The sequence below is a fragment of the Dendropsophus ebraccatus genome, chromosome 8, assembly GCF_027789765.1.
Source record: "Dendropsophus ebraccatus isolate aDenEbr1 chromosome 8, aDenEbr1.pat, whole genome shotgun sequence".
Lineage (NCBI taxonomy): Eukaryota > Metazoa > Chordata > Amphibia > Anura > Hylidae > Dendropsophus > Dendropsophus ebraccatus.
Window position 1 is genome coordinate 797044 of NC_091461.1, and position 14134 is coordinate 811177.

General features: G+C 49.9%; 2 protein-coding genes across 2 annotated transcripts in view; both read right to left on the bottom strand.

The window, feature by feature from the left end:
* LOC138798939 (oocyte zinc finger protein XlCOF8.4-like) overlaps positions 1 to 14134 on the bottom strand; it is a 346556-nt gene that overhangs the window by 33950 nt on the left and 298472 nt on the right. The window lies entirely within an intron of this gene.
* LOC138798356 (zinc finger protein 34-like) lies at positions 270 to 8588 on the bottom strand. The gene is made up of 2 exons (XM_069978770.1): positions 8405 to 8588; positions 270 to 1994 (listed from the first exon to the last, which is right to left on the bottom strand). The coding sequence occupies exons 1-2, from the start codon at positions 8553 to 8555 to the stop codon at positions 1117 to 1119; spliced, it is 1029 nt and encodes a 342-aa protein (XP_069834871.1). The 5' UTR covers positions 8556 to 8588; the 3' UTR covers positions 270 to 1116.

Below are 14134 nucleotides of genomic sequence, written 5' to 3' on the forward strand. Positions count from 1 at the left end.
GGTACCTGGTTTAGTTGCATCATTCGTAGGGGTACCTGGCGTAGCTGCATCATTGGTAGGGGTACCTGGCCCAGCTGCATCATTGGTAGGGGTACCTGGTATAGCCGCATCATTGGTAGGGGTACCTGGCGTAGCCGCATCATTGGTAGGGGTACCTGGTTTAGTTGCATCATTCGTAGGGTTAGGGGTACCTGGTTTAGCTGTATATAGTCATAGAACTATAGCTCGCATGGCTTGTTTTATGGTAAAGAATAGGAACCTTGGCAGTGTTATTTTAGAGGATACTTTATTAGCCCTGCGGTATGACAGAATATGGCCGCCATAGATTCCCGCTTACCATGGTCATGGCTGTAACGGCTTCGCGGGAATGTGTTGCTTCCATCTGTCTGATCATTCGGAGGATATCCATGACAAATTGCAGCAACTACATGAGATGGTTGAGCACATATAACAGGATGTAAGTGACGGCAGCTGGGATTGGCTCTCGGCGTTCCTGCCCAACCTCCGCTATCTCCCACAGATTGTTGGAATCATAATTTGTATATTGTTGTCTTCAATGTATTTCATATCTCTGTACACAATGTTCAAGCCAACCAGGCGCCAAACAATAAAAGGTAGCTTATGGCGCATGTACGGTTACTTCACCTGTCTAGGGTGGAATGTGATACAAAACCAAAATGGCTGCCATAGCAGAGAAAATGGCTGCTCATAAGCCAGCTAATGTCACCTTAATTTCAGTTCTGTGATAAGTAATGTTTGGATACAGTATCATATCTGCGCTCTGTCATTCCTTCCAGTGGACATTGGCCTCTTTCTTTGGACGACCTTCCAGCAGGTGAAGCCTTAGCTGTGTGGCCCCTGTGTGAGCGCTTCCTCTCAGTGAGGCAGATAAGGGTATATACGATGGTTAATATGTCCTGGCCTTGGTGTGCACCATGTGACGGCAGGGGTGGGGATGCCTGAAGCTGCTTGAAGTGACCGGTCGCTAAGGCTTGCAGACGTTTTCCTGAAGATACCCTTTCCAGAACTCATCCATGAAGGGTGGGAAGTGGGAGATTATATTTTCAATAAACCATGTGCAACTAGTGCTGATTTGTCTAGTTTTTCTTTCCTATTCTATAACGGAATCCAAAGAATCTTACTCTTAGCAATGCACGGCTTCTCCCGGACATGGCGCCGCTGGTCTAAGTAAAGTTTGGCTTTATCCGGCCAGTTCTGTCCACACTGATGACACATAAAGGTCTTCTTATGTCTGTGACTCTTGCGATGGTTGGACAGCTGAGAGGCGCTGTAGAACGTCTCCCCACACACCGGACAATCAACAGGACTGGGCGCCATGTGACTGCTCTGATGGGCCACCAGATGGGCTTTTTTCAGGAAATATTTCCCGCACTCTGAACATTGGGGCGTCTTCCTCTTAGAATGAGCTCGCTGATATTTCGTAAGGTTTGAGATGTCGCCAAAAGTGGCCTGTACGGGATTCTGATAGACGACCTCTATCTCATTCATCTCACTGTAGGAACCGTCCACTGGTCTCTGTGCCTCGGTATATAGCGGTGGAAGAGGAGAGAGGTCAGAGACATGTTCTCTGCTGTAGGATGGCTCCTCCTTGATCTGAGAAGCCGGATGATGCGGATGCGGAGTACAAATGCCAGGGTCAGCAAGACGCCTCTCCTCCCGTGCATCACACTCCTCCTTTATATACGGCGGGAGACACCGGGTATGATCTGAGCTTGTGTCAGGGACTTCAAGGATTCCTCCATCAGACGAGACTGCCTCCTCCTTAATATATGGCGGTAAATACTGGGTATGATCTGAGCTCGTGTCAGCGACTTTGAGGACTCCTTTATTAAACAAGACTTCCTCTTTCATCTGACATGGATGATGTTGGGTATGGTTTAGAGCTCCAACAGATGGGGGTGTCGGACACTGTGCATGGTCTGCGGGGGTAAGGGGCTCCACCAGCTCTTCCTTAATGCGAGCCATGAAAGTCTCTGAAAGAAAAGCCAGAAGTGAGAATTCTGAATCTGCTGAATAGTTTTCTTTATTCCTTTATTATTATTTCTAAAGTCACAAAAAGAAAAGAAGAAATCACATGGAAACTTCTCGTCTTTTCCTTTTTTGCAATCCGTTTTTTATTCATCACTTTTATTCCATTTCCTAATAACCCCCCTCCCCCTGTAAATTCTTGTATACGATGAACTCCAGATTCCCATACCGCCATTACCACATAGCACCTCTCATCACCTCTCTACATTGCTTCTTACACCCAGGTCCCTCAGCCCTAGCACATCGCTGTACACCAGGGTCAGGTCTTGGTAAATCGCTGTACACCAGGGTCAGGTCTTGGTAAATCGCTGTACACCAGGGTCAGCTCTTGGTAAATCGCTGTACACCCAGGTCACTCAGCCCTAGCACATCGCTGTACACCAGGGTCAGGTCTTGGTAAATCGCTGTACACCCCAGGTCACTCAGGCCCTAGCACATCGCTGTACACCAGGGTCAGGTCTTGGTAAATCGCTGTACACCAGGGTCAGGTCTTGGTAAATCGCTGTACACCAGGGTCAGGTCTTGGTAAATCGCTGTACACCCAGGTCACTCAGCCCTAGCACATCGCTGTACACCAGGGTCAGGTCTTGGTAAATCGCTGTACACCAGGGTCAGGTCTTGGTAAATCGCTGTACACCAGGGTCAGCTCTTGGTAAATCGCTGTACACCCAGGTCACTCAGCCCTAGCACATCGCTGTACACCAGGGTCAGGTCTTGGTAAATCGCTGTACACCCAGGTCACTCAGCCCTAGCACATCGCTGTACACCAGGGTCAGGTCTTGGTAAATCGCTGTACACCAGGGTCAGGTCTTGGTAAATCGCTGTATACCAGGGTCAGGTCTTGGTAAATCGCTGTACACCAGGGTCAGGTCTTGGTAAATCGCTGTACACCAGGGTCAGGTCTTGGTAAGGCCCCCTTCACACGTCCAGAAAAACCATCCGGATTTCCTATCAGGAAATCTGGACGGATTTCCGGACCCATACACTTTAATTAGTCACGGACACAGTCACGGATTTTTCCAGAAGGGTGTCCGTTGCGGAAAATAGATCCGGAAAAATAGGACATGTCCTATTTTTATCTGGAATTCCGGCCCGGAAGTCTATGGGAGCGCCGGAATCACGGGCACTTTCCTGAAGTACATCAGGAAAGTGCCCGTGATTCTGGATAAGTGAGAGCCGGCCGCCCCCCGCAACCACTGGCACCCCTACCTCCCCACCGCACAGGCAGCGGCAGCACAGGCCTCCCTCCCGGCGCCACGACCCCCGCCCCCGGACAGCTTCCACCAACTCCGCCCCCCTCCCCCCCCACCCCCCCCCCCCCCCCCCCCCACGGAGACAGCTTCCAACCCCCGGCACCGGACAGCATGCACCTACCCCGCCCCCCCCCTCCCCCCGGACTGGAGATTGTACTGGAGATTACCCTCGTACCAGGCATTGTACTGAGAGATTACCCTCGTACCACGCATTGTACTGAGAGATTACCCTCGTACCAGGCATTGTACTGAGAGATTACCCTCGTACCAGCAATTGTACTGAAGATTTACCCTCGTACCAGGCATTGTACTGAGAGGGTTACCCTCCTACCAGGCATTGTACTGGAGAGATTACCCTCCTACCAGGGCATTGTAACTGAGAGATTACCCTCCTACCAGGCATTGTACTGAGAGATTACCCTCCTACCAGGCATTGTACTGAGAGATTACCCTCCTACCAGGCATTGTACTGAGAGATTACCCTCCTACCAGGCATTGTACTGAGAGATTACCCTCCTACCAGGCATTGTACTGAGAGATTACCCTCCTACCAGGCATTGTACTGAGAGATTACCCTCCTACCAGGCATTGTACTGAGAGATTACCCTCCTACCAGGCATTGTACTGAGAGATTACCCTCCTACCAGACATTGTACTGAGAGATTACCCTCCTACCACGCATTGTACTGAGAGATTACCCTCCTACCAGGCATTGTACTGAGAGATTACCCTCCTACCAGGCATTGTACTGAGAGATTACCCTCCTACCAGGCATTGTACTGAGAGATTACCCTCCTACCAGGCATTGTACTGAGAGATTACCCTCCTACCAGGCATTGTACTGAGAGATTACCCTCGTACCAGGCATTGTACTGAGAGATTACCCTCGTACCAGGCATTGTACTGAGAGATTACCCTCGTACCAGGCATTGTACTGAGAGATTACCCTCGTACCAGGCATTGTACTGAGAGATTACCCTCGTACCAGGCATTGTACTGAGAGATTACCTCGTACCAGGCATTGTACTGAGAGATTACCCTCGTACCAGGCATTGTACTGAGAGATTACCCTCGTACCAGGCATTGTACTGAGAGATTACCCTCCTACCAGGCATTGTACTGAGAGATTACCCTCGTACCACGCATTGTACTGAGAGATTACCCTCCTACCAGGCATTGTACTGAGAGATTACCCTCCTACCAGGCATTGTACTGAGAGATTACCCTCCTACCAGGCATTGTACTGAGAGATTACCCTCCTACCAGGCATTGTACTGAGAGATTACCCTCCTACCAGGCATTGTACTGAGAGATTACCCTCCTACCAGGCATTGTACTGAGAGATTACCCTCCTACCAGGCATTGTACTGAGAGATTACCCTCCTACCAGGCATTGTACTGAGAGATTACCCTCCTACCAGGCATTGTACTGAGAGATTACCCTCCTACCAGGCATTGTACTGAGAGATTACCCTCCTACCAGGCATTGTACTGAGAGATTACCCTCCTACCAGGCATTGTACTGAGAGATTACCCTCCTACCAGGCATTGGTCTGGAGACAGGGCAGAGAAGGCCCGATATAACTCTCTGAGAGAGGGTTAAGGGGGGGGGGCACTGTGTGATTGAGTGTCTATGGGCGGGGGGCCACTGTGTCACGATGTGTGTTTATGGGGGGCACAGTGTGTGTGTGTATGGGGGAACTGTATGTGTGTGTATGGGGGGCACTAAGTGTGTGCGCATGGGGCGGCACTATAAGTGGGGACACTGTATGAGGGCGTGTATGGTGGGGCACTATGTCAGTATGTGTGTGTATGGGGGGGCACTGCTGTGTACGGGGGGGGCACTGTTTGAGTGGGTGTATGGGGGGGTCACTGTGTGAGTGTGTGTAAGGGGGGACACAGTGTGTAAGGGGGGCACTGTATGAGTGTGTGTATGATGGGGGCACTGTGTTAGTATGTGTGAGTATGGCAGGGCACTGTATAAGTACGTGTATGGGGGGGCACTATGTCAGTATGTGTGTGTATGTATGGGGGGCACTAAGTGTGTGCGCATGGGGCGGCACTATAAGTGGGGACACTGTATGAGGGCGTGTATGGTGGGGCACTATGTCAGTATGTGTGTGTATGGGGGGGCACTGTGTGTACGGGGGGGGCACTGTTTGAGTGGGTGTATGGGGGGGTCACTGTGTGAGTGTGTGTAAGGGGGGACACAGTGTGTAAGGGGGGCACTGTATGAGTGTGTGTATGATGGGGGCACTGTGTTAGTATGTGTGAGTATGGCAGGGCACTGTATGAGTACGTGTATGGGGGGGCACTATGTCAGTATGTGTGTGTATGTATGGGGGGCACTGTGTGAGTGTGTGGATGGGGGGGCACTGTATGAGGGTGTGTATGGTGGGGCACTGTATGAGTACGTGTATGGTGGGGCACTGTCAGTATGTGTGTGTGGATGGGGGGGCACTATAAGTGGGGACACTGTATGAGGGTGTGTATGGTGGGGCACTGTATGAGTACGTGTATGGTGGGGCACTGTCAGTATGTGTGTGTGGATGGGGGCACTGTGTGAGTGTGTGGATGGGGGGGCACTGTGTGAGTGTGTGGATGGGGGGACACTGTGTGAGTGTGTGGATGGGGGGACACTGTGTGAATGTGTGTATGGGGGGGGCACTGTGTCAGTGTGTGTGTATGGGGGGGCACTGTATCAGTGTATGTGTATGGGGGGGCACTGTGTCAGTGTATGTATGTATGGGGGGGGCACTGTGTGAGTGTATGTGTATGGGGGGGCACTGTGTCAGTGTATGTATGTATGGGGGGGCACTGTGTGAGTGTGTGTGTATGGGGGGGGCACTGTGTGAGTGTGTGTGTATGGGGGGGCACTGTGTGAGTGTGTGTGTATGGGGGGGCACTGTGTGAGTGTGTGTGTATGGGGGGGCACTGTGTGAGTGTGTGTGTATGGGGGGGCACTGTGTGAGTGTGTGTGTATGGGGGGGCACTGTGTGAGTGTGTGTGTATGGGGGGCACTGTGTGAGTATGTGTGTGTAGGGTGGCACTGTGTGAGTATGTGTGTGTAGGGTGGCACTGTGTGAGTGTGTATGTATGGGGGGGCACTGTGTGTGTGTGTATGGGGGGCACTGTGTGAGTGTGTGTATGGGGGGCACTGTATCGGTGTATGTGTATGGGGGGGCACTGTGTCAGTGTATGTATGTATGGGGGGGCACTGTGTCAGTGTGTGTGTATGGGGGGGCACTGTGTGAGTGTGTGTGTATGGGGGGCACTGTATCGGTGTATGTGTATGGGGGGGCACTGTGTCAGTGTATGTAGTATGGGGGGGCACTGTGTCAGTGTGTGTGTATGGGGGGGCACTGTGTGAGTGTGTATGTATGGGGGGGCACTGTGTGAGTGTGTGTGTATGGGGGGGCACTGTGTGAGTGTGTGTGTATGGGGGGGCACTGTGTGAGTGTGTGTGTATGGGGGGGCACTGTGTGAGTGTGTATGTATGGGGGGGCACTGTGTGAGTGTGTGTGTATGGGGGGGCACTGTGTGAGTATGTGTGTGTAGGGTGGCACTGTGTGAGTGTGTATGTATGGGGGGGCACTGTGTGTCTGTGTATGGGGGGCACTGTGTGTCTGTGTATGGGGGGCACTGTGTGAGTGTGTGTATGGGGGGCACTGTGTGTGTATGGGGGGCACCGTGTGTGTGTGTGTGTATGGGGAACACTGTTAGTATGCGTGTGTATGAGGGGCACTGTGTGTGTGTGTGTAGGGGGGGCACTGTGTTAGTGTGTGTGTGTATGGGGAACACTGTTAGTATGTGTTTATGGGGGGGCACTGTGTCAGTGTATGTATGGGGGGGGGGCACTGTGTGTATGTATGGGGGGCACTGTGTGTGTGTATGGGGGGGCACTGGTGTGTATGTATGGGGGGGGCACTGTGTGTGTGTATGGGGGGGGCACTGTGTGTGTGTATGGGGGGGGCACTGTGTGTGTGTATGGGAGGGGCACTGTGTGTGTATGTATGGGGGGGGCACTGTGTGTGTATGTATGGGGGCACTGTGTGTGTGTATGGGGGGGGCACTGTGTGTGTATGTATGGGGGGGGCACTGTGTGTGTATGTATGGGGGGGGCACTGTGTGTGTGTATGGGGGGGGGGCACTGTGTGTGTGTATGGGGGGGGCACTGTGTGTGTGTATGGGGGGGCACTGTGTGTGTATGTATGGGGGGGGCACTGTGTGTGTTTATGGGGGGGGCACTGTGTGTGTGTATATAGGGGGGGGGCACTGTGTGTGTGTGTATGGGGGGGCACTGTGTGTGTATGTATATAGGGGGGGCACTGTGTGTGTGTATGGGGGGTGGGGCACTGTGTGTGTATGTGGGGGGGCACTGTGTGTGTATATAGGGGGGGCACTGTGTGTGTATGGGGGGCACTGTGTGTATGTATATAGGGGGGGGGCACTGTGTGTGTGTATGGGGGGGGCACTGTGTGTATGTATGGGGGGGATGGTGGGGGGTATGGTGGGCAACTGTGTGTATGTATGGGGGGGGCACTGTGTGTATGGGGGGGCACTGTGTGATGGGGGGGGCACTGTGTGTGTATGTATATAGGGGGGGCACTGTGTGTATGTATGGGGGGGGCACTGTGTGTGTATGGGGGGGGCACTGTGTGTATGTATGGGGGGGCACTGTGTGTGTGTATATAGGGGGGGGCACTGTGTGTGTGTATGGGGGGGGCACTGTGTGTATGTATGGGGGGGGCACTGTGTGTATGTATGGGGGGGGCACTGTGTGTATGGGGGGGGCACTGTGTGTGTATGTATATAGGGGGGGCACTGTGTGTATGTATGGGGGGGGGGCACTGTGTGTGTATGGGGGGGGCACTGTGTGTATGTATGGGGGGGGCACTGTGTGTGTGTAGGGGGCACTGTGTGTGTATGTGAGTATGTATGGAGTAGGAATATGTCCAGGCAGAACAGTCAGAGGATCCTCCCTCCTGTGCACCTTCCCCCATCACCACATTACTATAGAAGCCATTGTAGACCTGACAGCACTGGAGCAGATGTCATAGTATCACACATATATATATATATATATATAATCTTATAGTTACCTCTTCCGCTCCTCAGCTCAGCCCTCTCTGGGATCATCACACCGCAGGGGATTCTGGGACATGTCACGTGACGTAGCTGGTGGACAGTGAGGAGAGCTCTCGGTACTGTAGGACTACGACAACATGGCGGCCTCCCCTGCAGCCCAGACATCAGTGGGGTGGGGCTCAGGCTTTTAAAGTCACCTGACTGAACACCTGGGCGGGAAATGTACACTGCAGCAGAGGAAACCTATCATCATCATCATCATCATCGGAACTGCCCTGTCAGTTACGGAATAAGCCACGCCCCTCCAGGACAACAAGCCCCGCCTCCTGTTACACCCGGGAAGGATACTAACCTTTCACTGCCTCTTAGTGGTTACCCAGCATCTTGTATAGTAGTCAGTATAATGGAGGTCACCCAGCTTTCCCAGCATCTTGTATAGTAGTCAGTATAATGGCGGTCACCCAGCTTTCCCAGCATCTTGTATAGTAGTCAGTATAATGGCGGTCACCCAGCTTTCCCAGCATCTTGTATAGTAGTCAGTATAATGGCGGTCACCCAGCTTTCCCAGCATCTTGTATAGTAGTCAGTATAATGGAGGTCACCCAGCTTTCCCAGCATCCTGTATAGTAGTCAGTATAATGGCGGTCACCCAGCTTTCCCGGCATCTTGTATAGTAGTCAGTATAATGGCGGTCACCCAGCTTTCCCAGCATCTTGTATAGTATTCAGTATAATGGCGGTCACCCAGCTTTCCCAGCATCTTGTATAGTAGTCAGTATAATGGAGGTCACCCAGCTTTCCCAGCATCCTGTATAGTAGTCAGTATTATGGCGGTCACCCAGCTTTCCCAGCATCTTGTATAGTAGTCAGTATAATGGCGGTCACCCAGCTTTCCTAGCATCTTGTATAGTAGTCAGTATGATGGCGGTCACCCAGCTTTCCCAGCATCCTGTATAGTAGTCAGTATAATGGCGGTCACCCAGCTTTCCCAGCATCCTGTATAGTAGTCAGTATAATGGCGGTCACCCAGCTTTCCCTTCATCCTGTATAGTAGTCAGTATGATGGCGGTCACCCAGCTTTCCCAGCATCCTGTATAGTAGTCAGTATAATGGAGGTCACCCAGCTTTCCAGCATCTTGTATAGTAGTCAGTATAATGGAGGTCACCCAGCTTTCCCAGCATCCTGTATAGTTAGTAGTCAGTATAATGGCGGTCACCCAGCTTTCCCTTCATCCTGTATAGTAGTCAGTATAATGGAGGTCACCCAACTTTCCTAGCATCTTGTATAGTAGTCAGTATGATGGCGGTCACCCAGCTTTCCCAGCATCCTGTATAGTAGTCAGTATAATGGTAGTCACCCAGCTTTCCCAGCATCCTGTATAGTAGTCAGTATAATGGAGGTCACCCAGCTTTCCCAGCATCCTGTATAGTAGTCAGTATAATGGCGGTCACCCAGCTTTCCCAGCATCTTGTATAGTAGTCAGTATAATGGCGGTCACCCAGCTTTCCCTTTATCCAGTATAGTAGTCAGTATAATGGCTGTCACCCAGCTTTCCTAGCATCTTGTATAGTAGTCAGTATAATGGCGGTCACCCAGCTTTCCCAGCATCCTGTATAGTAGTCAGTATAATGGCGGTCACCCAGCTTTCCCAGCATCCTGTATAGTAGTCAGTATAATGGCGGTCACCCAGCTTTCCCTTTATCCAGTATAGTAGTCAGTATAATGGCTGTCACCCAGCTTTCCTAGCATCTTGTATAGTAGTCAGTATAATGGAGGTCACCCAGCTTTCCCAGCATCTTGTATAGTAGTCAGTATAATGGCGGTCACCCAGCTTTCCTAGCATCCTGTATAGTAGTCAGTATAATGGCGGTCACCCAGCTTTCCCCAGCATCTTGTATAGTAGTCAGTATAATGGCGGTCACCCAGCTTTCCCTTCATCCTGTATAGTAGTCAGTATGATGGCCGTCACCCAGCTTTCTCAGCATCCTGTATAGTAGTCAGTATAATGGCGGTCACCCAGCTTTCCCAGCATCCTGTATAGTAGTCAGTATAATGGCGGTCACCCAGCTTTCCCAGCATCTTGTATAGTAGTCAGTATAATGGCGGTCACCCAGCTTTCCCTTTATCCAGTATAGTAGTCAGTATAATGACTGTCACCCAGCTTTCCTAGCATCTTGTATAGTAGTCAGTATGATGGCGGTCACCCAGCTTTCCCAGCATCCTGTATAGTAGTCAGTATAATGGTAGTCACCCAGCTTTCCCAGCATCCTGTATAGTAGTCAGTATAATGGAGGTCACCCAGCTTTCCCTTCATCCTGTATAGTAGTCAGTATAATGGCGGTCACCCAGCTTTCTCAGCATCTTGTATAGTAGTCAGTATAATGGAGGTCACCCAGCTTTCCCAGCATCTGTATAGTAGTCAGTATAATGTCGGTCACCCAGCTTTCCCTTTATCCAGTATAGTAGTCAGTATAATGGCTGTCACCCAGCTTTCCTAGCATCTTGTATAGTAGTCAGTATAATGGCGGTCACCCAGCTTTCCCAGCATCCTGTATAGTAGTCAGTATAATGGTGGTCACCCAGCTTTCCCAGCATCCTGTATAGTAGTCAGTATAATGGAGGTCACCCAGCTTTCCCTTCATCCTGTATAGTAGTCAGTATAATGGAGATCACCCAGCTTTCCCTTCATCCTGTATAGTAGTCAGTATAATGGAGATCACCCAGCTTTCCCAGCATCTTGTATAGTAGTCAGTATAATGGAGGTCACCCAGCTTTCCCAGCATCTTGTATAGTAGTCAGTATAATGGCCGTCACCCAGCTTTCTCAGCATCCTGTATAGTAGTCAGTATAATGGAGGTCACCCAGCTTTCCCAGCATCTTGTATAGTAGTCAGTATAATGGCGGTCACCCAGCTTTCCCTTTATCCAGTATAGTAGTCAGTATAATGACTGTCACCCAGCTTTCCTAGCATCTTGTATAGTAGTCAGTATAATGGCGGTCACCCAGCTTTCCCAGCATCCTGTATAGTAGTCAGTATAATGGTAGTCACCCAGCTTTCCCAGCATCCTGTATAGTAGTCAGTATAATGGAGGTCACCCAGCTTTCCCTTCATCCTGTATAGTAGTCAGTATAATGGCGGTCACCCAGCTTTCCCAGCATCTTGTATAGTAGTCAGTATAATGGAGGTCACCCAGCTTTCCCAGCATCTTGTATAGTAGTCAGTATAATGTTGGTCACCCAGCTTTCCCTTTATCCAGTATAGTAGTCAGTATAATGGCTGTCACCCAGCTTTCCTAGCATCTTGTATAGTAGTCAGTGTAATGGCGGTCACCCAGCTTTCCCAGCATCCTGTATAGTAGTCAGTATAATGGTAGTCACCCAGCTTTCCCAGCATCCTGTATAGTAGTCAGTATAATGGAGGTCACCCAGCTTTCCCTTCATCCTGTATAGTAGTCAGTATAATGGCGGTCACCCAGCTTTCCCAGCATCTTGTATAGTACTCAGTATAATGGAGATCACCCAGCTTTCCCAGCATCTTGTATAGTAGTCAGTATAATGGTGGTCACCCAGCTTTCCCAGCATCTTGTATAGTAGTCAGTATAATGGTAGTCACCCAGCTTTCCCAGCATCTTGTATAGTAGTCAGTATAATGGCGGTCACCCAGCTTTCCCTTCATCCTGTATAGTAGTCAGTATAATGGAGGTCACTCAGCTTTCCCTTCATCCTGTATAGTAGTCAGTATAATGGAGATCACCCAGCTTTCCCAGGATCTTGTATAGTAGTCAGTATAATGGAGGTCACCCAGCTTTCCCAGCATCCTGTATAGTAGTCAGTATAATGGAGATCACCCAGCTTTCCAGCATCTTGTATAGTAGTCAGTATAATGGAGGTCACCCAGCTTTCCCGGCATCTTGTATAGTAGTCAGTATAATGGAGGTCACTCAGCTTTCCCTTCATCCTGTATAGTAGTCAGTATAATGGAGGTCACCCAGCTTTCCCAGCATCTTGTATAGTAGTCAGTATAATGGCGGTCACCCAGCTTTCCTAGCATCTTGTATAGTAGTCAGTATAATGGCGGTCACCCAGCTTTCCCAGCATCTTGTATAGTAGTCAGTATAATGGAGGTCACTCAGCTTTCCCTTCATCCTGTATAGTTGTCAGTATAATGGAGGTCACCCAGCTTACCCAGCATCCTGTATAGTAGTCAGTATAATGGAGGTCACCCAGCTTTCCCTTCATCCTGTATAGTAGTCAGTATTATGGCGGTCACCCAGCTTTCCCTTCATCCTGTATAGTAGTCAGTATTATGGCGGTCACCCAGCTTTCCCTTCATCCTGTATAGTAGTCAGTATAATGGCGGTCACGCAGCTTTCCCTTTATCCAGTACAGTAGTCAGTATAATGGCGGTCACCCAGCTTTCCCTTTATCCAGTACAGTAGTCAGTATAATGGCGGTCACCCAGCTTTCCCTTCATCCTGTATAGTAGTCAGTATAATGGAGGTCACCCAGCTTTCCCAGCATCTTGTATAGTAGTCAGTATAATGGCGGTCACCCAGCTTTCCCAGCATCCTGTATAGTAGTCAGTATAATGGCGGTCACCCAGCTTTCCCAGCATCCTGTATAGTAGTCAGTATAATGGCGGTCACCCAGCTGACCCAGCATCCTGTATAGTAGTCAGTATAATGGAGGTCACCCAGCTTTCCCTTCATCCTGTATAGTAGTCAGTATTATGGCGGTCACCCAGCTTTCCCTTCATCCTTTATAGTAGTCAGTATAATGGCGGTCACCCAGCTTTCCCAGCATCTTGTATAGTAGTCAGTATAATGGCGGTCACCCAGCTTTCCCTTCATCCTGTATAGTAGTCAGTATAGTGGAGGTCACTCAGCTTTCCCTTCATCCTGTATAGTAGTCAGTATAATGGAGGTCACTCAGCTTTCCCTTTATCCAGTATACTAGTCAGTATAATGGCGGTCACCCAGCTTTCCCAGCATCTTGTATAGTAGTCAGTATAATGGAGGTCACTCAGCTTTCCCTTCATCCTGTATAGTAGTCAGTATAATGGAGGTCACCCAGCTTTCCTAGCATCTTGTATAGTAGTCAGTATAATGGAGGTCACCCAGCTTTCCCAGCATCTTGTATAGTAGTCAGTATAATGGCGGTCACCCAGCTTTCCCAGCATCTTGTATAGTAGTCAGTATAATGGAGGTCACCCAGCTTTCCTAGCATCTTGTATAGTAGTCAGTATAATGGCGGTCACCCAGCTTTCCCAGCATCCTGTATAGTAGTCAGTATAATGGAGGTCATTTAGCTTTCCCTTCATCCTGTATAGTAGTCAGTATAATGGAGGTCACCCAGTCAGTATAATGGCGGTCACCCAGCTTTCCCAGCATCTTGTATAGTAGTCAGTATAATGGCGGTCACCCAGCTTTCCCAGTATCTTGTATAGTAGTCAGTATAATGGCAGTCACCCAGCTTTCCATTGCATCCTGTATAGTAGTCAGTATAATGGAGGTCACCCAGCTTTCCAAGCATCCTGTATAGTAGTCAGTATAATGGCGGTCACCCAGCTTTCCCAGCATCTTGTATAGTAGTCAGTATAATGGCGGTCACCCAGCTTTCCCAGCATCCTGTATAGTAGTCAGTATAATGGCGGTCACCCAGCTTTCCCAGCATCCTGTATAGTAGTCAGTATAATGGAGGTCATCCAGCTTTCCCTTCATCCTATATAGTAGTCAGTATAATGG

Bases quoted from the DNA above. Each gene is read 5' to 3' on its own strand.
- LOC138798356 (XM_069978770.1), bottom strand. From the start codon at position 8,555: ATGTCTGGGCTGCAGGGGAGGCCGCCATGTTGTCGTAGTCCTACAGTA. The intron at 1,995-8,404 runs GTAACTATAAGA...CTTTTCTTTCAG, and splicing joins TGAGCTGAGGAGCGGAAGAG to AGACTTTCATGGCTCGCATT.